At 41.5% G+C, this 25,984-nt stretch overlaps 2 protein-coding genes across 3 annotated transcripts; one reads left to right on the forward strand and one right to left on the reverse strand.

Moving 5' to 3' along the window:
- Positions 1 to 988: 988 nt before the first annotated feature.
- On the forward strand, positions 989 to 9,234 carry LOC129372568 (PPARGC1 and ESRR induced regulator, muscle 1). Its single transcript, XM_055049980.1, has 4 exons — positions 989 to 1,099; positions 1,984 to 5,456; positions 7,500 to 7,616; positions 7,924 to 9,234. Exons 2-4 carry the CDS (start codon positions 2,000 to 2,002, stop codon positions 8,034 to 8,036), a joined length of 3,687 nt encoding a protein of 1,228 aa, XP_054905955.1. The 5' UTR covers positions 989 to 1,099; positions 1,984 to 1,999; the 3' UTR covers positions 8,037 to 9,234.
- Positions 9,235 to 10,553: 1,319 nt separating this feature from the next.
- Positions 10,554 to 25,494, reverse strand: plekhn1 (pleckstrin homology domain containing, family N member 1). Of its 2 annotated transcripts, none has more exons than XM_055049917.1 (16): positions 25,255 to 25,494; positions 22,788 to 22,878; positions 22,474 to 22,635; positions 21,703 to 21,783; positions 20,240 to 20,330; positions 18,562 to 18,695; positions 17,437 to 17,583; positions 15,810 to 15,890; positions 15,633 to 15,708; positions 15,266 to 15,411; positions 14,892 to 15,047; positions 13,550 to 13,792; positions 13,032 to 13,187; positions 12,541 to 12,774; positions 12,271 to 12,331; positions 10,554 to 11,314 (listed from the first exon to the last, which is right to left on the reverse strand). In XM_055049917.1, exons 1-16 carry the CDS (start codon positions 25,326 to 25,328, stop codon positions 11,130 to 11,132), a joined length of 2,118 nt encoding a protein of 705 aa, XP_054905892.1. In that variant the 5' UTR covers positions 25,329 to 25,494; the 3' UTR covers positions 10,554 to 11,129. The 2 variants fall into 2 exon arrangements, with proteins under 2 accessions (XP_054905892.1, XP_054905891.1); XM_055049916.1 differs by having other exon boundaries at positions 12,541 to 12,777.
- Between the last annotated feature and the right edge of the window lie 490 nt (positions 25,495 to 25,984).

Genomic DNA, 25,984 nt, shown 5'->3' on the forward strand with positions numbered 1-25,984 from the left:
ATTAACAGAAACACAGCCAAGTGTTTGGCTGTGTTTCTGTTTTTTTAACTGCCTTCTTCCTGTTAGGCAACAATGCTGTCAACCGTTCGACCACACAGTTAAAAAAACAAAACATGTAAAATAATGTTTTCTTTAATATGAAGTCTGTGTTATTAAAAAACTGCCTTAAAGTTACAAATATTAAGAAAGCCGTTAAAATTAAATACAAAAATGCATTTGAGCCAAACAAATATAAACTTTCTTCAAATCTGATGTAGAAATAAATCAACAAAATCAACATTATGCGATTAAAGAAAAAAACACAGAAATGTTGGAAAAAGGCCAGACTGAAGCAAATGTATTTGAATATAAACACCAACGCATGACTACATTACACCTAACCATGTGATGAAATATAACATTGCCCTTTAAGCAATGGATTTGACCTCACACCATATATCATAAGTAAAGCCTTAATTTCACAATTTAATGAGAAGAATAAACAATGTAAACCTAATTGTTCGACGTTCTGCCTGTCCTATAACAAATCCGCCATTCCTACTCTCTTATTCCCAGGTTGTATCTGGAAACATTAGAAGGGAAAGGCTTGAATTTACTCTGCAACCATCACGTCACTTTGCTACCAGCTGGCTGACGCACACTTTCACGTGATCCTGCTGTTCTACAGTTACTGACAGGCTACTGCTCCCTCTGCTGGATTTGAACTCTTTTGATGAGAAATCACAGCATGCAAGTGATGAAATGTAATTTTTTTTTTTAGTCTCCCAAAATGAATTAGTGTAGGATTTTAGAGGTCAGCAACAAGTCAGCACACTGAAATCACATTCAAAACCACAGCATTACCAGTGACTCTGTGTGCTGGTGGAAAATCTATTTCAAGTTGTGAAACATTATACCTCTGTCAGGCACGGCTGCCTGTAAGAACACTGCGTGTATTACGTGATCTAAAGCACCGCTCTATATTTAACAAATCATGGGGCTTGCTGCACTGCTTGCTGCTGCTGGGGAGACGCCCTCCAGAAAGAAAATGCCATGGCTCTGCAGGCTCTACCTCCACCTCTGAACTGTGTGGACCGAGGTCACAGCTGAAGCAGGACAGGTAGGAACCTGTGGAAGTGTGAATATTTATATATATGTGTTCAATAACCAAAATGAAACTATAAAAGGACGTCCTGTTTTTATAACACTTTCATTGATATAAATCTCACTGAAAGAGGATACATTTCTGAGTATGTTATTTGCACGATTAGCAAATGCTTCACAATTCTACTCAGATAAAATAATATGATTGTTTTTTTTTGCTTTTCTTTTTTTTTTTGCTGGCTGTCTTAGTGTACCAGTTCAGTTAACCTTGTCACATTCAAGTTTAATATTTACGTTAATAGAGAAAGTAATTACTTCTACATGGTAATAATAATGATAATAAAACAACTACATCCTGTGTATATTTCTAAATGTCATCAATTACAACTGAAAGCATATTTATCAGCACATTTTGTGAATATGTGTAATAGAAATGTTTTATGATTTCTTCTGTTACTGCTGCAGGATAGCCATACGCTAAAATATTTAGGGGAACGAAAATCAATCTTGGTTTGGTAGGTTTATTCATTTTACATTTAAAAAGATAATTTATTTAAAAATAATCGGCCCATATGTCTGAGACAAGTTCAAATCAGCAATCACTGCTTAGAAGATTATTTCTTAAATGTTTTCCACTCATAAAAAGATCTTCAAACTGTAGAAAGACGGACTTCCAATGGCTCCTATGTTTGACTTGCCCTCCTTGTGTCTGTAGTAAGTATAGCACACTTAGCGTTTGTAAAGAAATTATCTGCATCAAGAGTGACAGTTTTAACAAATACATAAAAAACTTATTTTTAAATAAAAGTCACCTACTTCAGCTTTAAAGAATAAGTATCCATTGTACAAATAGCAATGTGAAAATCATCTTAAAGTAACAAATGTGCTTTTACATCACAGGTTCTGTTGAGCCCAGATGGATGACTTTGAATACAGCTTGGAGATCAGCGACCGAGACTGGGAGTGCTTCTTTGTGGAGTGTGAGGAGTGCAACCTACTTCCTCCTTCAATAGCACGTGTGGATGACTCGGGGATGAGTGATTTTGATGACACTCTTCTCACCCAGAGAGCTCGAAGAGTTTGCCCAACGCTGGGCTCCCCAGTAAACAACCCCCTCGTCGACGGCCCCCTAAAGCGCAGTGACTCTCCTCCTGCGGCGCAGTGCTTTGAGACAAAAGAGAGCGGCGGATTTGACAGTGTCCTCTCTGGCAGTGAGGAGGACATACACCTGCAGTCTGTCAACATATTTTTTGAGCGGCTTAAAGGTCCAAATGAGACCGAGCCAGACAAAGAGAGAGCTGGAAACAACAGAGAGGCAAAACAAGGGGAGCACCAAGTGAGTGCAAGCACTCTGCCAAAAAGCAGCACTAAGTGTAGCACGCTGCCTGATGGAGTGGAAAAAGCATTTGGCAAAGAGAGCCAGAGTCCTGTCGACCCCATCTGGAACATCAACACAATGAAAACGGATACAGCCGGGTCCAACTTCTTCTCAGAACCTGAAACCTGCAGCACCTCTCCCCTGAGCTTTTGCAAATCACCTGAAACAGATTTATACATAACAGAGGGCGACTTCACTGACAGTGTGGTCGATGAGTTTGCGGGGAGCAACCCGCTCCATGACTCAACAGAGAGTGTCGTTGGCTCAGACTCAAGAGCTCAGCCCTGCAGATTGGAAATGTGGAGGAGCATGGACGACGTCAAGCAAGATACGCCGACAAGTCCGGAAAGTTTCTGCACAAAGTGGAGCTACAGAGAAGACAAGATGTCGTCTCCTGAGGGGACTCAGTTAGTCTCCCTGAGGAGGAAGCGGAGACGGAAGAGACGACTCAGTCTGGAAGCAGGTGAAGGTGGACATCCGTGTGGGAGGCACTCAAAGGAGGACCATTTGATGGCAAAAGAAGGAAAACGTCTGTTTTTGTCGACGGAGACACTCGATTTAAAAGAACATAAAAATCTCACGTATGTTCTCACTCCGAATCCCGCCACCATCAGGTTCCCAGAGAATTTCTCTGCTCAGGAGATAAAAATTGAGCTCTCACTCTCTGTTTCCCCAAGTGACAATCAGTGCCAACCACTCCATCAGGAAGCATGCACAGGCAGCAATTATTTAACCAACCACACACCCAAACCCCCTTTGAGTCAAAGTGATGACACTACTAATAATGCAGCAAATTCAAAACCAAACGGTGAGTTTCAGGTTACAGAATCCCCCGGTTTGATTGGAAATCATCCCGACTCGCCAGTTTCAGCCTCTAAAGTGGAAACAGAAAAGTCAAAGGGTCAGAAGCAGGAAGCGAAATCTGCCGATCTTCCGCCGTCTGATGAAAGAAATGTGTCAGCCAGTGACTGTAAAAATGAACAACATGCAAAACATCCACCAGCGGAGGTCAAATCAGTCACCCGTTTACCGTGTGCAGAGTCATGTGCTCCTGCCATGGAAGTTGTCCAAAAAGGCAAACTATCCACTGCTAAGTCAGACCTGGCAGCTGAGGCTGGAAATTCTGGCCTGGAGAAACGCACAGTGTGTCAAAGTGACTTTGAGCTGGAAAGTGATGGTCAGATCACAAATCAAAGTGGCACTACACTGGAAGAGACTCCCTTTTCTGTGCACACAACTGGAGGGATCACTTCTGAGCCCGGGGCATTCCAAGATGAGACTTTGGATGAAGTAATCCGTACTTATCTAACATCAGAGCACATTAATAAGTCAGCTAACAAAAGCTACTTGTCTGGAAGTGTTTCTGGTCTAGACATAGAACAACAAACAGATTCTATAGAGCTTCTAACAACAAATATTGTCTCAGAGAAACACGAAAATGTACAAATATCACCAATTTCAAACTCAAGGAGTGACATTCAGATAGAAACCGAAGCTTCCCAAAATGAAAACTTACAAACAACTCCTCCACACCTGTCATGTCGCCCCACTCTGGACTCTGGAGTAGGCCTTTCACTTTCCAGTGAAAACAAGTTTCCAGTTTTTTGTTCAGCTGTTAATGAGCATGAATCTGTTCAAGAAGAAAAAGAGCAGCAAAACCTCTTGGCTGATCAGGAAACAAACCGTACATTTGCGTGTAAAGAGAATGAAGTCGTCACTGCATCTAAAGATGTGGATAAACCAGGCAGGATGTTGAATTCTGTGTTTGCAATGTCGTCATTCTGGAGGGAGATGGAGAAGCTGACGATAAACGACATATTGGGCTTACGAAATGCAGATGAACCTGTTCTTCACGGTTTACTTCCAGCTGTAACAGAAAGCGAGGAAACAGCGGTTGATTCAGGCATTTTTATTGAAGAGGATGAGCCCAATCCGGAAGAAGCCACTGAAGAAGTCCATGAGGTTGTTTCCTCATCTTCACGATCTGTTACCTGGCAGAGTGATCCTGTGCTGGTCAGTCAAAATCCAGAATCAGGTCCAGAGAGCATGATGTTGGAATGTGAGACTGATTCCCAACCTGTGCTCACTGAGAGGCCTCAGAAATGCCTTAAAAAGATATCAAAAACAGTCAGTGTGCACAATTTGCCAGCCTTGGAATCGGATTTGTACAGCTACACATGCAAAGGTGATGGATTACGAGTCTTAGAAGAACAAGAAACAGAAAACCTGACCTTTGCAGACAATGGCACATCGAAAAAAGACACAACTTTCCCTTCGTCCTCTACAAACACCTACAGGATCTCGTTCACAGACATATTTCAGTACTTCTTTGGAGGAAAACAGTCCATTTCCAGCCAGCCAGCAAGAGAAGATACAACCACGCTCTACACCAGTGGAAACTCGATCCCTGAAACTTACGATCATTTCTTTTCAGAGTTTGACAGTGAGAGCTTCTTCTACCCTCTCTTAACAGCAGAAGAGAAGAACAAAGGCAAGCCAGTTCCTATATTCTCGTACTCTCGCTCAACTTGCAGAAACTTCCAGTTCCCAGAGGCCTACGAACACTTCTTTGCATCCTCCTCATCTGACGATTCATCCGGGGAATCTGACGAAGAGGAAAACTACCGACCAGTGAAGGTGGTGACCAGGTTCAGCCGTAAACTAGACTCCAGGCAGATCACCACTGATGTGTACGAGAATTTCTTCACGGACAGCGACATCGCAGAGAATCTCTTCTCTCTGAGTTCACTCTCCTTCAGGAAGGTTAGCTTCACAGCTCCTGCAGCCCAGGAGGAGAGGACAGACTTGCTTGAGCCCGTGAGGCAAAACTCCAGTCATCAGTTTCAGAAGATTGGTTTTCCTGTCAACACGCTGGGCAGCCCAGATGTGACGTTTCCCGACCCACTGCTTTACCACCTGGAGGAAAGGATCTCCAGACAGCTTGCACTGCAGCCGTGCAGATACGAGGGGTTGGAGGTGGCTGTTTCTGATCCAAGTAAGCTAAATTATTTACAAAGCACACATTAAACAAAAGGGAAACACTTATTAGGCTCTTATAGTTAGGGTGGCCACAAACCCATTTGTTGTATTTGCATAAAAGTACTCCATAAATGACTTTAGTGCATACAATGTCTACATGTCTACTAATGTCTGCATTAGTGCAGACAATGTCAACCGCAAAAACATATTTCTTAGGTGATAAGAAGTTAAATTTGCCATGTATCAAACAAGTTTATTCCTGTTTGATACATGGCAAAATAACAACAGAGAAAAGTTTTTCTTTGAAGTTTTTGGCCATAATAATCATAGTTTTTGGAGAGAAAAGCTTGTAACTTGAGAACACCATCCCAAATGTGAAGTAAGGCGGTGGCAGCATCATGAGACAGGACTGTTTTGCCGAAGGATGGGCTGGAGCATTTTGTGCAATTGAAGGGATCCTTAGGAAAGAATAATGTGTGGAAGTTTTGAAGCAGCATCTCAGTACCTTAGTCAGGAAATTGAAGTTTGCCAGCAGGGTCATCCCAATGGTGAAAGCCCCTAATCTTACGCCCAGATTAGTTGTAAAGTGGCTCATCTGAAAAAAGCATCAACTGTTTGGTTTGGACTGGCCATCTCCTAAAAAATAATAATTGTGGGTAGACCTGTAAAGTGTGTGTGAGCAAGTTGGTCTACAAACCAAACTCAGTTACACCAGTCATGACAGGCGAAACTGATTAAGAGTCCAGCAGACAGGGGGCGCAGGGGTTAAGCACAACCCACATATGGAGTCCTTTGCCCTCAAAGTGGCTGTCGCAGGGTCGATTCCCAGCCTGGCGATCTTTCCTGCATGTCTTTCCATTCTCTCATTACCCTCTTTCTTGTCAATTAACTATCAAATAAAGGCCACTAGAGCCAATAAAACCTTTAAAAATAAGTCCAGCAGACAATTGTAAACCCTTTACAAACCCTGTTGTTGTAATGTTTAGAAAACCCTAAACATTCAACGCAAGACATACAGTTTAAAAAGTAACAGTTAAATTTTTGTCTTATCTGATAATCAAACTTTTCTCCAAAATGCAGAGAGTTATTTGGTCAGTCCATGTGGACAGCTCCAAAGTTCAGTCCAGTTTGAAGGTGCTGATGTTTAGACAGGGGCTTTGTTCTTATTTAGAACAAAGCCTTAGACAATTAAAAGTATCTTAAATATGGACAATGAGAACAATGTTCAACAGCTTTAGCTTTGCGATTGGCTCAAGCCTTGATGCTTCCTGGGTCTTTCCTGAACTTCTCAGTTGTTGTTTTTCCAGCGATGAGGAACAAATTGGAACCGAAGTTTGCAACTTGGTCACAGTTGGGTTTTTCCGACAGGTCAATGACCCCTCACATGAAAACTAGCTTTCTGGAAAGAGAACAGTTTAAATAAATCATAAAAGGCCAAGAAATTAATACTCCATTATTGCCACTGAGAAGTGTTTGTAAACTTCTCACCAGGACTGTTTATGAGTGCATGCAACATAAGCCGACTCAAATTTAGTTCCGTCCTCTGGACAACACAATAGTAATTCGTCTGACCTTTTCAGTCCGTCTCTCTTTGTTTGTCTCACATGTTGGCGGTTGTGGTGTAGAAATGTCACCCACTCTACCCTAACATTTGAGACCGGGACAGATTCTCTTTCCCCAGCTGTCAGATGACACTGAGAGAACGCCGTGCTAGAGCCAAGAGGCATGGTCCTACGTGATAACTCGACTTCACTCAATGAGAGTCTCCTCTAAGCTGCCAAGAGAGCAGAGATTTATGCTTAGAGGGGAAGTTGAACTACCAGCTCTCAGAGTGTTTTTTTTTTTTAAATCTCTCATTTTCAAAATGCAGGTGCCTTTAATTTATTTTCTAATGGTTTTGAAGAAAATGATATCTTTGGCTGAAAAGTTAGTGCAGGTTTTATGAACTTCACGGCTGAAAACAATGTCCTGTCCTGGAAGTATGAGTAGTTTTCTATAAACCCACGTGGCAAAGTTGCATAAATGGAGCATTTATTTCAAATCATTCCTATTATTTCAGAGTTAGATGCCCCCTTCCTGCCTCTGAAACAGTCGGATATGTGCTTGGTGTGTATTGCGTTTGCTTCATGGGTACTGAAGACTGCTAATCCTGGAACTGGTGACGCCTGGAAGGCCGGTAGGTGGATTGCTACTGTGTGAAGCGCTCTCTCACTTAATGTAGTGAGAGAGCTTGCAAACAGTGTTTTGTAACTTAAAGCTTTTTTTTTAATTATTATTCTGACATTAAAGTGGAAAAACATACAGCTTAGGAGAGACTGTAAGGACTTTTAGTATCACTTTTAGGCTCTGTCGTAATTTCTTAAACATACAACCAGAAACTAAACTATTTTAACATAAAATCAGATTTTAAAAGCTCCACAATGAAAATTTCCAATCTCCTGTAAGTTTTGTCATGACTCTCATTTGGTTTCTCCTTTCTCTAGCCCTCCTGGCCAACATGAGTGCCCTGTCTGCCATCAGATACCTGCGTAAGTACGTCAAAGTGGAGCCTGCAACCAGTGAGACGAGGACCCGCTGTCCTGCCTTAGAGTCTTGATCTTTCTCCATCTAAACGATTTTCTATTTTCTCTAAGTCTCTTTGAGCCTTCAAAGGACATCAGTCTTTAGAAGAAACAAGAGTTTCATTGACCTCTCCAGACATTCATATTCAGCTTCAGATTGTTTTCATTTTTGTTAAACTTTTTCAATTCTTCGTCCCTTAAAACGTGAGAGCCTTCATGTGAGGTTTAAAATGACCAAAGGTAAGAAAAGAAGGTTTGAGAAATTTGTAAATAAAGACGGGAGACGAGCAGCAGGTTTTCTCTGAGCTGGACAGACTTGAGGTGACATGACAAATGAATGTGTGATGATTAAATGTGAATTTGAGGCACTTAAACATTTCAGGGGGACGACTTTTACTGGGAATTTTATGTATCAGATGCTTTTATTCCAGTATGTAAAATATTCTTATCACCAATTCCTTGTCGAGTTTGAAGAAGCAGGGTTCAATGTTACATTAAACATGGTAGAAAAGAATGTTTTATTTTAGGAACAAAAATTTGTGCCAGTATCAGTCATGCAATAAATTACTTGAAGGGCATTTTGTTCCTAGTGGATCATCTGTAAAGTCCTGAGGGATGTTTTATTGCTGTGTGTGTCACACTGAGCCGCTGGTTTATTTAACAGAAGAAGAAAAAGTTTCTCTGATCTGGGTTCTGGTTCTTGTTAAAGAAATACTCAGACATGTGGCGGCTCAAACACTCAGGGGCGACTCCTCACTTCTCAAGTCATTTCTTTTGATGAATTCAGATCGTGAAACAAACATAAGTATTAGAAATAAAAAATAACATTAGTAATTACAAAAAGCTATTTTTAAGTTATAATTTAATTAACAAATTATACAAAAGCCCTCCAACTCAGCCTGGCCTTGCATGGAAAACTTGTGATTGTTATTCTTGGCTTTTCTGTGACCTGGATGGTTGTACTCCTGAAGAAACTTCAGTCAGCTATGAAATGATTCTCACTGTGGCTCATCGTAGTAACAAAGCATTAGGAATGGCCTTGTAACACTTTCTAGACTGACCAATATCAGTGATTTATTCATTTATTTTTTATTTTTTGCCTTCTGTTCTTGTATTTCTTTAAATCAGGACATGATGTGTTTCTTTTTTTAGATGTTTTACCCTACTTCATGTTGTCAAAAAGGTTCTTGTCAAGAACAGCAGTGAAAACATGACATGTAGTCATCTTTTCACTCTGGGCCAGGTTGGATTGGGTATCCTTTGTTCCATTCTTAAATCATAATTTAAAACAGTTTTTTGTATTGTCATCACTTATCTTTGATATTAAAATTTATTTAAGAATGTAAAAGTTTGACAAAAAAAAAACTAAAATAAATCTGTAATGGAAATTTTTTTAGACTGAAATCTAGAGTTTGAAATACTAATTAACTCAATTAACTAATTTATACAGTCACACTCAGTATGCAGGAAAACATTTTTTCTCCAGTAGATGGCAAACTTGTTCCACCCGAACTTTGCTCTATTTAGTTCCAAGTGAGTTAATTTACTTTGAAAAGTTTGTAATTCAACAACCAGAATTGATTTTTTTTTTTGAAAGAAATATAATATAATCAAATCAATCCAATAAGATCCTACAGGCAAGTCTAAATTGAGTAAACTTTGACTAGCCTGAGTAAATCACAATTGAGTCGAGATCAGTTCATCGAGGAGCCAGACTGACTCCATCAAGTCAATCCCTCATTCTGAGGAAGAATGTGAACGGTCGATTGCAATTTTAATTAATAATATTTGATGCAGAAATCTATCAAGGTGAGTCATCATTTTTAGGAACGAGAAGGATCTCAAAGTTATGAATGTAAGTTATACAGAGTCAAGTGTTTTAAAAACATTAGTACAAGTCATAACATCCCTCACATAATGCTCACAAAAGCTGATTTTCTTTTTTCTTTAGAAAATTCTCTGAACTTTTATGATGAAAATGAAAAAAGTGAAATGAAAATGACTCTTAACTAAAGAGTCTGCTTTAGGCTATGATGAACAAATGCAATGTAATGAAAAGGGGAGGAAAGCATTCTTTGCACACGAAGCCCTTTGTTTGTTTTCTATACCGGCCTTTCCCAGCAGTCACCGTGTGAGAGGAATGAGACACAATGGACAGACAGTCCATTACAGAGACACACAAGACATAAAAACACAGACATACAGAAACAGAATTAGATTTTACCAAGAAAGAAACCCAGAAAACCCAGCCATACACAATAACAACATGCAATGGATGATCCCAGATGTAAAACCAGAACTAAGTTAACAAATGTGCTTATTAAGCTAACATCTGTCTTTGAAATCTGAACATATTAGAATCTGACAATATAATTAAGAATGCATTTTTTTCATAAAATATAATCTCTTTTTTTATTAATTTACATTTCAGGGTTTTTTTTTATGTTTTATGTTTAGTATTTATTTAAAAAACTGTTTCTTAGTAATTTCAAAGATCACCCTACAACTGTGCCACATCAAAAATGTTCGAAATTAAGAGACTAACTTGTGGGTAGATTTTCCACTCTTTTATTTTCAAATATTAATAATAAAAAAACACACCGAACAAAAATAGAAAAGTCACACATTTACATTGCATGAGTTTTTTTTACAATGCTAGCACCTTTAGGACAATCGGTTCACGCCATTAACAATGCGGCTTATTAAATTTGCAACATTCACAAACAAAAATAATCACATACTTTGTAACAATTCAAGCTGTAATGGAATGCTTTTGCTGATTTAATTTAGAAACAAAATGAAACAGTACACGAAAAGATAATGCAAACGAAATAGCAATAATGGAGTTAAATAATACATAAAATAATTATTATTATTATAATTATAAAGTTACATACAATGCACTGTATGTGCCCATCTTAAATGCTACATATGAACCAGACAAGTGAAATGCAATAGTGTTTTATTTTTTCTCCCACTCTCCCGGACAAAGCACTTCCTCAGATTTGTTACTCCACACTGTACACACCAGCAGACGCTCCGGCCACAACCGTTGGCTTTTATTATCCCTGTGATAGTGATCTGATGTTTGCGCACGTCCAGACGAGTGCCGGGCCTTTTGTTTTGTTTTATGACCATCTCTGCCGAGTTGCCATGGGACCAAGGCCCTGGGCCCCAAAGTCTAATCCTGTCCACTGTGTCGAAATTCCACACGCCGGCTGAATCATCCCAGTCTCACCGTCGTACTCCCAAATGTTGTCATAGTCCACTTCCTGGTCATCTGGGTCCGTGGGTTCGAGGTAAGAATGGCGATCTATAGGTGAGAGAAAATTCCTGTGTGATTAGTTCCAAACAAACTTTTTCATGATTGTACGAACTTGGACAAAGTCCCAGAGGAGGTGCGTCTTTGTCTTGATTCACACTACAGCCGCAGAGTAAATCCTGAGGTGCAGCATGCCGCAACAAACTCATTGTTACTCTTATAATAATCCAAAAACATGCGAGTTGACAAATGAAATGACATGTCAACAACCTGCCAAAGAATCTCTTTGTAATAAATTCCTCTCAGACGGTTTTGTTGCGTGCTGGCAGTCACAAAGAAAATGCAAGTCCTGTCTGAACGTTGAGCCTCTTAATCATGGGACGTCACATGAAAAGGCCTCGCTCCAGAGGCACGTTTTGCACACTTAATGCACCTTCACTTCTGTAACCTTTCAACCATTTGTCATATTGCTGACAGAAGCCAGAGCTCAGACAATCCAACCAGAGTGAATCCAGTGTTGAATTAGCCATTTAGCTGCGTCGAAGTTCCATAAATCACATTTGTCAGAGTTTCAGATTTAAAGGGTGCTAATTATTGTGCCTGTTTTTTTCAGCCAATCCTCAAACGCAGCATCCTTGTCACGATTAGAGGCACTTATTGTATGCATGTAGCGCCTTACAAAAGCATTCACACTTCTTGACTCCTTTCACCTTTTGTGCCGTTACCACAGATTTTATGTGATAGACCAGCGTTGAACCAGGTTGTTATCCCGGTTTTAAGGTCATGGCTTAGCATCCTTTAATGACGGAACAACATCAGGATGTATGAGGGTTATTTTTATAACTAAAAAACAACAACAACAAAAAATGACTTCAAAAAGTTGATTGTGTAAGTGGACAAAATGGGTAAAAGTTCAAGAGATATGAAGACTTTTGTATGAGCACAGCTGAACCCTGTAGTTAAAACAGAAAGCAATGAGTACAAAGGAGTTTTTCATAAATTCTTACCTGGTGAGTAGCCATAAGGCGCGTGAGAAACGTCCCTCACAGAGCTTGACGGGAGATGCATCTGTCAGCAGATGTGAAAATAGAAAAAAATCAACAAACAATCAGCATGTTCCAAAGCGTGCCTTTCACTTGCAGGGTCTGTTTAAATATCCCCTTCTGCACAAGTATATAAACTAGCTCTACTTCCTCATAGTGCCCTGGTATTTCTCTTTGAAGCCTAGCATTCCAGAAACTGGAGCATCCAGAAACTGGACCTGTTTCCTGCCTCACCTGCTCTTGAATGTGACTGGGCATTTGCAGGAGCTTCAGCCTCGACACGGCCTCTGCTCTCTGCTCTGCTTGGCTTTGAGGCATATCCACATCTCGGCCTGAAACCTGCGCCTGGGTGTTGGCCAGCACCAGGTTTCTCCCTGTCCGTCTGCCCATGGGGGGAGTGCGTAGCTGGAAAGACGAGGGGAGGAGAGGGGCATCCTGATGGTTGTGTTGGATTGGTTTGTTCCAGCTCTTCTGGTGAAAAAGAGAGAGAAAGAGAGAGAGAGAGACACAAAGATCAAAATATTTGAAATAAATGCATTTCTGCACCTATAACAAGGCTTCCGACAGTTTTATCTGGCTTTACATGATTTTTGTGAAACATCCTCAGAGTAAACAATTCCAGCACTAACAATGTCCTTGAGTTTGTTGGTGTGCACTGCTTGATATCAGACAGTCTGTTCAGGTGTAAACTGAAACTGAAGATACAGTATCATTGACCCACTTACCACTGGCCTGGGCTCCTCCAGGCTGAAGATCTCTGGGGTGCAAGGCTCATCGTACAGGGGAGACAAGGGCTGACGCAGGGCGCACAGGTCAGAGTGGCGTTGGCTGGCACTCAGAGAGTAGTTCAGGGATGTCTGTGGTGTGCTCCAGCTATTAGACTGATCCAAACAGAATCAAATGTGAGTCAAGGAAGCAAACATTAATGCAATTTCCTCAGGTGCAATATGTTTTTAAATAAACATTTTGGATAAGCTCAGACAAATATCTGAAGCAGAAGGGCAGTAAAAACACTTTGTTTATGAATCATAATAGATGTTAAATTATATGCATGATTAAACTGACTGAGCTTTCAAGCCCAGTCCGTATTTTTCCCATCTGTTGTTAAGCCCAGAAGATGAACCCTCCCAAGATCTTGCTACCGACCGTTTCTATTTCAGTTTATGCACACATGGCATGTAAAGTGAGCCAACAGTCTCAAAGGGAATATTTGGTTATCGAGCTCGACGCCAGACCGACTTACCTTGACCAGCGGGGCTTTCTCCAGCCGCTGAGGGCTGACCCGGTGCAGGGCGGAGTAGGGAGTGCTGTAGATCTGAGACAGCTGGGCGCTCTCCGCAGGCTGCAGGTAGGAGCCGTGCTGCGGCGAGGAGTAGCGCAGCGACAAAGGTCTCGGGTTGCGGTCGGGCCTGGTTTGGGAGGACACGCTGTTGGTCCTGCTGCCCAGTCGGGCCGTCTCGATTGAGGAGGGGCGACTGGGGCTGTACTGTAGGGAGCAAGTCACATTCTGTTTTTAGTTAACAAAGTCATTTGAGAGCTAGAGAAAAAAACATCTCCATCAAATTAATTGGAAGAGTGGTGGTTAAGGTCAAAAGTTTAGCAGCAACATTAGTTCTGGGCACTCGGCCCTCTTTTAAAGCTAATTGGACTGGCAGGGAGGATGCAAACTCCACGTCTGGGGGAGTTTGGTCAGAGGTCCTGATAATGCAGAGAGCCTCTGGACTTCAAAAGAAGACAGACATTTACAATCAAACTTTTTCTGCCGAGTCAGAACTTTGAGAAGTGCATCTGAAGGTGATTTTGTTGTTTTGTTTTCCGTGTTTTGGCTCACCACCTGAACAGCAGTAAGAGGAGTACCTTGGGCTCAGCCCATGCTTAATCATTTATTTGAAGAAAAGTGTCGCTCAGTTCTCCGAAATGCGTGCCAGTGACACAAGGACAACTAACTCCAACAATCATATTAATTGTTTGTTTGATTAGTTTGAAACTTTAAAAGGGATCGTTAAGGATTTTACAAGCAAGCAATTAATATTTAACCTGGAGCAGATGGCTCTTTTGGATTCTTCATTTAGATTGAATCCAGATTAGCTGAGCTTGCTGAGAGAAAGCCTGACAGGGTCCAAGACCAAAGTGGACCTCTAACATCTTAAGACAACTATAATATCAAAAGTAGTGTTGTGGTTTATTTAGATGCTTTTATATAAACCCTAAAACTGCTTCCATTTATGCACTGGGCAGATCTAGAAGCAGAAGCAGAAGCACCTTTAAAGGAAATAGAGGTAGGCTTTTCTGTTCAAAGTGACATAAAACAGGAAGAAACACCACTTCCATTCTCCACTTCCCCTGCAAACACATAAGCTTCTCCACAATAACTATTAAAGGCAACCTTGATGGTACTTTGAAGGTTAATAAAATAGAGAGAACAGAAATCTGCTCTGGTTTTGGCTGCTTTTGGACTATAATGTCTGCTTTAGCCCATAGAAACCAGTTCATCTGGACTTTTGCTAAATGAATATGCCAAGGGAGGTGCTCACTTCAATAATTACTGATCTGTTGTTTGAATGAGCAGGACAAGGTTGACTTACACAGAGAGGCTCAGAGTATCCTGGAGACATCAGGTTTTCCTCATGAACCGGTACCTGAAGGTTCAAGGACCCACGGCCGCTTGGCGGCTGGCTGTATTTGAGCGACTCCGCTCTTCCTTGGCTGTTTCCACTCCATCTATCGAACTTTGTTGCTTGCTGGAGATGAAAGAATGCAAGGTATTACTACCTAGTAATACAAAAACATTGCGCAACTATTTTCCCTAAATAGTTTTTAGGGCCCGTGGTTTCCCCACCAAACGGCTGTGTCTATTCCTGCTCTACCAGTTCAGCAGATGTATTTGCTCTTTAAATTCACCATCAGCTGCAGACGGCAACATAATGTTTCTCTGAGTGTGAGAGGGAGCGGCCCTCACCTCTTTGTTTGTTGGCGTGTATATGATGTCATACACGGGGGGTGGAGGGCTGAGAACAGGGACGTCAGCAGCCTTGAACTGCTGGATCCAGTCACAGAACTCTGTCCTGTCCTGACAGGACACCACTATGGGGTTGATCAGCTTGCCTGTGAAGAGCAGACAGAGAAACAAAGACGGTCATTCGGTCTGCTTGCTCACTGGAATGTGCTACAGCAAGAACATTATTCACCAAGCGTGGAAACCCCCCCTCTCATTCATTGAGGGGTTACGCTCTGTGACGCAAGACAAGTCGAGAGCTAGCCACTTAGCATAAAACATATAATGTTCCCTTATCAACGTGCCGGTGTTGCTGATTCAGCACACCTACCTTCAATCATAAAGGTGTTGGGCTTAACGTCCTGACAGGGAGTGGTTACTGTAATCATGTTGAGTGGAAGCTTGCCCTGTAATCAGAACGACAATTGAGTGCAACTCCTTTATGCAAACACACAGACTGACAGGAGCACAATCTTCAAGTAGAAGAGCATAAGGAGGTGAACATTACCTTGTAGAAGAGCCCGTTGCTCTCCTCTGATAAGATGATCAGGGTGGAAGGGTACATCACCAGCAGTCTGTCATTTTGTTCCTGTGAAGATATGGTGGCAATGAAGCACTTTTTCCTTTTGTCTTGGCAATGGTTTTATCAGGTAGCAACATTTTCAACTTTCAGTAGTTTCAAGGTTCTGTTTAAAGGTCAAACCGTTAACACAGTAGTCGATTCAGTTGTTGTTCTCTTGCATACAAAAGCTAATGGCTATGACATTCGAGCTCACCATTTTAAAACAGTAGAAATAAACTCTGGTTTTGGTGCGTCTCAGACTAGCTGTTAGCCTTGGCCGCTTGGACCAGCTAATCTGGATTAATCCCAAATGAGGGCTCCAATGGAGTTACTTACTGCGTGTAAATATGAAGTGTGTGAAATCTGTCTAACCTCTAATATTTATTTAAATAGCATAAACTGGTGTTATAAACATGTTGTAGGTGTTTTATGACAGAAATCAACTTTGCTTCAAGATCAACTAATCCAGATTTATTTTAAAAATGCTTTTTGTTTTGCACACAAAATATTAAATGCCTGTACTCTTTTGACAGAACCTCTAGAATGTCTTGGGATAAGAAAAGATAGCGTTGGAATAAGCTGCTGGAGATTTATGACATTTGATTTGTTTTAAAGTGATAGTCCATCTTGGACTTGACTCCTATCAGACCACCGTTTAGCTTCTGGGAACAACTAGCCAGGATTGTTACGAAATGAAGATGCCAAAAGAATTATCTCCTGCAAGAATAAAAACATATGACATTTTAAAAGTCTACACCCTTGAGGTTCTGAAAGATAAACGGGTTTCTAAATTATTCTCAAAGCAAGAAGGCAAACCCTGCAAACTCCAGAAAAGAAAAGACAGCGAGATCCGGTGCAAACAAAAACAAATAACAAGCTCTATGTTTGAATTCTCCTTTGAGAAGTTCCTGGTGAGATCTCAGGTCGAACCAGTTCATGGGGCATTGAAAGGAGCGGCAGACTGACAGAGTTTATGTTTCCTCTCTCTTGGAGAGGGCGTGTCTCTGGACAGACAGCTGACATTCCAGCTGTGAGTTGAGTCGAGTCGCTCTGTGAGCCGAGCAAATGCCTATCTCACGCCCAGGCCCTAAATCACATCAATAGAGCTGCCGCTGCTTCCCATGAAGAATTAACGGATATTCATGCCAGACGTGTCAGAACTTCTGGTTGATTGGCTGCTGCGCGAAGCTCCTGTAGCAATATTTATAGAGCTCTTATCTGATTCTCTTCACTGACAGGTGTTGCCACCTGGTTAAATGCTGCCAACTCTGAGGTGCACGTCTAAGGAACTGCCTGGTGCATATTTAGATGGAAGGAGGAAAAATGTGGACTCCCTTTTAATTCACCCTTTGAATTGTGTTGAGGTAATGCAGAGTGTTGCGCAATTGGAAAACTGTGAGTCACCTGTCCTCGGAGCTGATATTATCCTTCTTTTATTCAGCATGAGAAGAAATTCCCACACTTTGGAAACAGTCATGAATTACACTCAGCTGTACTTCACCGTGTGTTTCCAGAAACATGCAAGTGACCAGCAGCAGTGATTCACTCCTGATAAGGACCCGGCGAATCATACCTGGCAGGGCAGGTGCTGCAGTCGGACTTTGGTGACATAGTTGATGGGCCCCAGGCTGTCCCTCTGAGAGCCCTCCCACTCATAGATGGGCTCTCTGTTGATGGAGTTCCTCAGCTCCTCTCTTCCTTCAGATTTGTTCTGGTTTACCTGCGGAAAGGTAAATTGAAGCGGGATTATCAAGTGTGACTGATCATGATCTGATTTCTATTCTTGGAATAGAAAATGCCTTAAATTCAAAGCCTTTCTACACATCTACTACACTGGTGAGATGTGTTTAAAATAAGTTCACTTTAAAGTAAACTCACTTCACTTTGAGTGAGTTTGGGAGGGTTTCTTTTTGTCCATGGTGCATTGCAGCAAAACAAAGATGGTTCTGTGTGACACTTAAATGCTTTGGTTATTGCTCTTGTGGGCAAGTTTAGACAAGTAGCAATTATGTTGCTGCTTGGTATCGACCATTTGCACGAATCAGGATAAACCAAATTTTTAAAATGCAGCAGTTTGAAAAAGCACAAATATTTTATCATACTGATCCCAAGATTTTAAGTGTTTTTTAATGAGATGCTAGTAAAAGTGCAGGAGTAACAGACATGTTTTCAGGCTGTTTTGCGCCCCTCTAACTGTTGCTGCTCAAACCAGTCAGCTGACTAAAATAAGGTCCTTTATTTGTTATATATATATATATATATATATATATATATATATATATATATATATATAATATATATATATATATATATATATATATATATATAAAGTATATATCTTTACCAAGGGTTCTGATAATACTGTATGGTGCTTTACTTTTGTTGTTTTGTTCTCTTATGACACATTCAGGCTTGCGTGTTTCATCAACCTCTTGTGAGGTTGGGGTCAGCTTTTAAACCCCATTCAGTTTAAAGTAGGTCGTAATGCGGTCCAAGCCTCTCCCTGTTATGCAGGGCTTCAAGGAAATCCAGCAGCGGCCTTAAGTGACTCACTGTATTTGCACACTCACACATCCTGCTTTATCAGGAGTGGCTGGAAACAAAAGCTGAGGTAGATTAAAATATACAGTCAAGCAATGCCTTTGAATTCGGAAATAATATCCAGAAGGAAAATTAACTTTTTCCTTCTGTCACTTACTCTCACTCTGGTGTAATTTTCGGGTTGGATGGCAGTGCCTCCATTCTGCTCGATGCTCGCCTTGAGGAGGCCAAACCACAGATCCATTTCGTCCTGACTGTTGCAGTAGACGATGATGGGGTTCAGGCTGACACCTGACGGACGGGATTGAAAGGAAAACGAGTCATTCAGGTGTGCCTTTCAGTCACATTAGCATAAACAAAAAGGAAATCACTCTCCAACTTTGTTTACTGCAGGTTACGCAACAAATACAGGAAAAGTTAACACATGCAGACCACATGTAAGCTCCTGAAGGCCCCGTTGACCTGCTGTGTTTGGTATTTTAAAGATTGGAGCAAGAGCTCCCTCCCACAGACTGCTCTTACCCAGAGGGGGCAAACAGGGCCGGGATGATCCAAGCTGCAATCCCCCTCTACCTATCAGTCCTGCACATACCACAGATAACCGCCAGAGATATTTTGTTTCATTTCAGCCTGTGGCTTTGTACTCTAATAGTCTGGAACCGAACCGCTGAACGTTGACCGCTCCGCGATAAGCAGTAGTTTGGCTGGGAGTTGTTTTTCTTTTACTGGCTTTAAATTAAGGGCCTTTGCTGGCAAAACTTGAACTGTTGCACTCTCTTAAAGGGTTTTTTTTTTCTACTAAATTCCAGCAAGATGTGAGTTTTTAAACTGTAAACTAACCATCGGTTAGTTTACAGAAGCTACAAGCTGTTGTTACAAGCAATTATCCGTCATTAGCCGACTTTCACAGCCACATTAATTTAAACTATGCAGGGTCTTCCGGGAACTCTTCAGCATCCTCCGGAGTTGCGTTTGCTTTGTCACCTTCTAACAAGCCACCATTCACCTCGTGGAGCAGCTCTCTGTCATGTCTTTCCTTTGACTCAGAACTCATCCGTACTTCCTTTTTCATGTTTCCTGTCAGCGAGGCCTCCCAAACGGCAAGAAAAAGGGTTCATACCAAAGAATATGAGTCCTGAAACATAACACTGGAATGTGGGAAGTCTGTTCTGAGAAACTGCAGGGCTAATTTACGATAAAAGCAACACCAAAGAGTTTATGTGTTTTGACAGCAAAGACTTTAGACGGATGGAAATGATGAGGAGCTACAATAACAGAAACGTTACACCGTCATGACTGAGGAGGATTATCCCAAAGTGGTTTATGTATGCTTGCTTTCTCAAAAGAAAAACAGCAAATTTATATTTCCAGCCGATATTGATCTGCAGTTTTTGGACTGCGTCATAGATCATGTGAAGTGACAAGGTTAAGAGCAATAGCCGGGCTTTTCAGCACGACAGCTGGCCTGACTGAGGTGCACCTGTTGTCTAACAAGCAAGGCTTTTAAGACCAGTTTACCCCCCGCCCTCGCCTGACCGACGGGTGAAGGGGTCCTGGCTCTAGTTAGTCTGGAGTTTGACTGGAGGTGAAGAGGTCAGGAGGGTCGCGGCACCTTTGAATCACTGAAACAGGATGAAACGGGGGAGGCTGAAACTTGAAAATAGTGTATTTTAAACAAAAACAGAAAATCCAAAAGATGTTGAAATCTCACTTCAACTTCTAAACCCTCTGTATTTTTATTGAGAGTGATAACCAATAAAACACAACCGATGATTATAACATACCAGCGCTCTGTGCCAACAACTGCCTGGATTATTTCTCACAAAGACACTTACCGTTTATTTGGAAAGCATATTCCTCTGGTTGGCTGTGATTACAGTTCTGCTGCAGGTTGCAGATAGAAAGCTCCTTCAACGGTAGAGTTCCCTGTGCAACGTAACGAGAATATTTTAAATACAAACCCACAAACAAGCAGCTGCCTGACAGATTCTGCATTTGTGGAGTGACTGTGTGAAAACGAAACAATGCTGAAGCACGACCCAGTTATAGACTGTACAAAAATACATTTTCTGAAAAGTATGGGGAGAAAGAAGGGCATTGATCCTAAACCTCCATTTATATACCATGGATGAAAATGCATGTGTGCATGCTTTGTGTATTTTGGCTTATAAATAGAATGATGCTAATACTGTTAATGACAATAATTTTAACATATTCAAATCAAACCTCATTCTCATCATAGTTGTTAAACAAAAATGGACAAGGTGTTCCTGCTTTTATCAAGGTGATCCTCAAACTTTCTGGAAAAACCACCACAATAAATGCAATGTTTTATATAGAATATAACAGTAAGAGCTACAACAGGAGTTGAAGCTGGCAATGCAGGATTGGTGGAAGGATATCGAGTAACTAGGAGCTCTAGATGTTTAATTTTCCGAGTTTGAAGTTGGGGGGGGGATCTGAAAAGTCTTTAGAAGCTGGTATGTGGCACGGAAAAGATTTTCACCTCTTCCAGTTTCAAGATTCACCATGCAAACCTTGCGATAGATGCAGTGAAAATGTATTTCATTTTTTGGCAAAATGTTCATGCATAGTAGAATACAACATATAAAATGTGGACAGGTGTATTGTTTCAGCCTGTGTGTCTGACAGTGATTTAGTCAGTGAGCATTCGGAAACTAAACAGGTTTTTAACATGTAACTGAAACCTGATTGTGTTTGAGGTTATTCCCAGATCCATGGTCCAACTTCAAAGGTAAATGTAACACAGCTCGAGAAGCGACAAATGCTTGTTCCTGGTCCAGAACAGCTAATCGATTTGTATTTATCTTGCATTTTATTACGCATTTTCCACTGAGTAAAACTAAGCAGCACCAGTGGTTATGGAACCACAGTGTTAACACATTTCCCTGCTCTGTTTATGATGTCATTCAGATCAGCGTTTTAAGGGACAAATCACCATGTTGCTGATGTCAGCCTGTGTAAATCAATGATGAATCCCTGTCTGTCTTCTTTCTGAGCTTGTCTGCAGTCTAACGCCGCATGCAGGTGCGTAGCTGTCTCTCTTCGGCAGGGGGTTGAGTTCCCAGCATGCACAGTAAGCGGATGATTAATGGCCGCAGTCGCTTTACGAGACAGCTGAAGTAACTTAATCATACTTTCTGTTTACCAACAACGTGCTGGTAGCCAAGAGGGGGTACGCATCAGAATTTATGAATTCATAAAATCAGACTTGTAAAAGTTAAAAAGATATATGTAGCTGAGGCAGTGTGTCACTGCGTATTTGAAAAGTCCTCACCTGATAGGTTAGCCCAGTTGTGTTGTTGGAGACAAAATGAAGATGTGACTCAAAGAGATCCAGGTAGCAGTCGTGTATGTCCTGCAGAGGAGTTGGAAAGCCATTAGTTTATCCATATAAAACATAGGGTGAGAGAGAAATGTTTTAAATGAATCATAATATACAAAACTTCAGCCAAAAAATGTTAGTTCATTCAGTATTGGATGATTCACAAAATGTTCAAGTTTCTCTGTACTTGTGGTGATTTGTTAAAATACGTTGTGTTCTTTTGCCATTGTGACGCTCTTCCTTTAATCAATCTTTGGTCCTACGCTTCTGACAATGTTGTGACACAGCTCTGAAAAATCACATTTCCCACCGCAAGGAGCCGGCATGTCCTCTATCAGCCCCTGTGATCAGAACAACTCTCTCTACCCTGAGGTTCTAACTGTGTTGAGGAGGTTTCACAACTGCAGCAGATGTGAGCGTGTCCAAACACAGGCTTGCAATCTTGTTTGATTGAAACCGACTGGCTTATTCACAACCAGCCACCACGTCAAAACCAAAGTGTGGTCTCAAAAACTGTACAGCAACCCTGTTACTTTCCACCTGTTTTGTTCAGATCTGGATTTCCCAGGCTTCGAACGGATGACTGGAATGATGTGTCATTCTGGGTTCAGTCAATGTCATAAACCGCACTGAGGAGTTAGAGGTGATGTTTGTTTTTCTTTTGTTGCTGCTTTCCTGACATTTCATCATGCAGCCATTGCCAAATGATTTTGTTCCGCTCACCTGGCAGTGCAGGAAACGGAAACGAACTTTGGAGCTGTGAATCATCCGGCCGAAATTCTTCACGTTGATGCTGCTCTTCTTCCACCCACTGGCCGGGTCATAGGCGAAAGGGGGGTCCCATTTTATATTCTCTATCGTCTGTAGATCTTTAGGAGACATTTCCTGCAACCAGACACAGAAACATAAACATCCAGAAACTGTTTTAATAGTAAAAGTTCACAGAGGAATGTTTGTATGTAGAGCATTTACTAAGTCGAATGGACGATTTATTGCTGTGTTATCGCTGCATCAGGGGAGATGAAGGAGGTTCTTACCTTCCTTGGAGTGACTGTGCACAGGATATTTATGATGCTGTTGGATTTCTCCTGTCCCTCTTGGGGATTCTTCTTGCGAAACAGACGACTGCTGCACGAGAGACAAGAATGTAATTGGTTAATGCTCACAATTGCATGTTTACCAAGATTAGAGATTCACAGAAAAATTGGCTGGTCACTGGGTTGATCTTCAGATTGTCTGGCATGTTGTACTCTCAAAGACCGGATCTTTTTCCTACCAGTGAAAGCAGCATATAGCCACGATAACAATACTCCTGATTTGAGTGTGGGTACTAAGCAATGAGACTCAAAGTTAGCTAATTTCAGTATTGACACGAATTTGTAGACCATGTCAGAGGAAGCACAAAGATGAAACAAGCTATTTCAAACAAAACTGTGCAGAAAACAAGAAGCCAGAACCGAGTAAGGCTATGTTGGTGTGTTTTAACAAAAGATTAAAGAACCATTAGCTGTGGATCCTGTTTATGTTGCCATTTTATCACAATGTCATACACCGTCATTGTCATGATTATAGTCAGGCTTAGAAGTGCCTGAAAGTTTTTTGTAAGTTCAGAGGTGAGAAGTTTGTGAACATCTGCTCAATGCCAAACTCAGAGATTTTGTTTTCTTATTCTAACTTTGCTAATCGTGCTAATTGCCAATAAATAATTGCTGAAATATTTTACAACTATAAAAAAATAGTTTTTCTGTCCAGTTATAATTTTGGAAAAATTACACGTAACTTTGCACAACTCCAGCCAGTAGGTGGCGCTAACGCTCTTCTGACGCAATCCTTGGTAAGTGTGGAATATGCATTAACTGTGATTAACAAACACATGGACCCAAAATGGTTTAAGGCAACTTCACATCAAAGCCTGCGAGGAAGTTAATGTGTCAACTCCAAAATCATTGTGTGTGTGTGTGTGTGTGTGTGTGTGTGTGTGTGTGTGTGTGTGTGTGTGTGTGTGTGTGGTGTGTTTATGTGTGTGTGTGTGTGTGTGTGTGTGTGTGTGTGTGTGTGTGTGAAGCGGATTTCTATTGTTCACAGTTGGGAAATGTAATTTCCTGCTCTTGGTGGAGACAATACATGTAAACAAAAAAAAAAACAAAAAACAACCCAGATTAAATCCGGTTGAAGCTTTGCTGCAGATTAATGACCGCTAATCGTGTTTTTGTTTTTTCCCCACAAGTTAATCAAAGTCACTTCCATTGTATTCACTCCATCAACGACAGCCATTTAAAAGGACAATCAGGTCTTGTCCCTCTGATGGCGAGCATATGCATAGGAAAATCAGCACTCAATGCCCCCTCTTTGTTTTGCATGCGGTTCATCTGTTACCATTACTGTCACATTTTTTTTCTTTTATAAGGAAGCACTGCAGAGATAAAAACCGGTGCCACGGTGTCAGCTCGTACTTTATCTGCTCATCTGTGCACATGTGCGCCAGTTTCCTCGCCGTGCAACAACGCAGCCTTTTGTTTTGCTTGTTGGGAACCAAGGTCTCTATTCAGAAAGTCCACATCCAGCATTAATCATTCATGGGTGTGAAGAGAGTGATAGTGTTCCCTTTTTTTTTTTAGATCTCTTTTTTATTTTTGAATTGACTCGCGCACAAAAGAAAAGCATGAGAGGCTCACACTGACATGCAATCTTGCAGTTGAAGCGAAAGAGGTATGCACTGTAAATAATAAGACAGGTAATGGTTGGGTTTTTTGCACACCCAACATTCCCCAAGTCACTGCTGTGGCATTCAGCGGAGCTCGTCCTCTTTTTCTTCAGGGGAATACCTGAGCCTCACCTGATCCAATGTCACACAGAGAGAGAAGGCTGCAGGAAACACGAATCCCCATTTAGACGCTCGATGTTCCAGTTTCACTTGTTGAGCTTTTCTACCTTTTTAAATTATTATTATTATTATTATTATTATTATTATTATTATTATTATTATTATTATTAATCTAAAGTGGGGTAAATCGGATCTTGTAAGCTCGCCCAGTGGATTGAAAGCTGCATCCACAGAAAGCCAATCACAATCAGATGTGCTGCAGAGTTGGGACATGCCCGGGCATTTAATCCAAAGAGGCTGCAGGAAACTATATGGAAAACAAAATACGATCCACTCATGTGTCCAAAGTCTAAAGTCATCAGAGTATCTTATATTGGTGCAGCAACAATTTATGTTATTATAAATATATATATATACTTTTATGAATAAGTAAGGTCAGGTTTCTCTTCAAGAAAACTCGATTTACTGGCAGCTGAGCTGTTACCTCAGTAGGAGACAGAAAGGGCAACTGGATCATTGACGCTCGGTGTCCATCCAGTATCACCGCCTGATCCCTGGTAACATTCACAACCTTCACCTCAAACTCCTGACAGACCCCGGGAATTCCTCCCGGCTCAAACACCGGGTCCAAAGCAACAACGCATGACACGGAGAACCTGGACGAGGTGAGCTCTTCTTACCTGTTTCTGCGAATGAAGCTCTTGCTGGAGTACCTGAAGTTATGCTGGGGGACACATGAAATGCTGCTCCCCATGCTGCTCTGACCTGTTGGGCTTAGCGCTGCTCTGAAGGCAACAAAATAAATAAATAAAAAATAAAAATAAAAATTGTACTGTCCTGTCTGTCTGTGATGGAGGAGCGCCGTCCAGAGGGAACCTTGTGCTCTCTGCAAGAGTCAGACTTGTTCTGTGTGAGGGCCGGGCAGGGAGAGCGCTGATGAAGTCAGAGTGTGTTGTGTGTAAAAAAAAAAAAAAAAAAATGGGGATGGAGGTGGAGTTCAGGGCTGCGTCACAGGCTGGCCGCCTGGTGAGTAAGCAGAAGGATTCTCGCTCCCTGTGAAGCTGCTTCTGTCTGCTGAAATCAGACCCCGCAACAAAGACAGAGGGACTCGGGCAGCAGTGAGCCGCTTCACACCTTTCATGAGCCAAACGGAGCTTATTGTCTCAGTGCTACCAGGGGCTCACTTGTTGGTGTGTCAATCAAAGAGAGGGGAGAGTGGGGGGGGGATAGAGCATAGAGGGACTTACCAAAGGCATGACCAGACATGAATACACACACTTGGGCTTTCTATTTATTACCGGCCTTCATCACACGAGTGTCATTTTGAAACTTAGTATCTGGGGAGTTTCATTCTGCTTCAGGGCGTTTTGTTTTCCTCCTGAAGAAGGGAGGGGGGGGAGGGGCAAAAAT

The sequence above is a fragment of the Poeciliopsis prolifica genome, unplaced genomic scaffold, assembly GCF_027474105.1.
Source record: "Poeciliopsis prolifica strain line A6 unplaced genomic scaffold, Auburn_PproV2 SCAFFOLD029, whole genome shotgun sequence".
Classification (NCBI taxonomy): domain Eukaryota; kingdom Metazoa; phylum Chordata; class Actinopteri; order Cyprinodontiformes; family Poeciliidae; genus Poeciliopsis; species Poeciliopsis prolifica.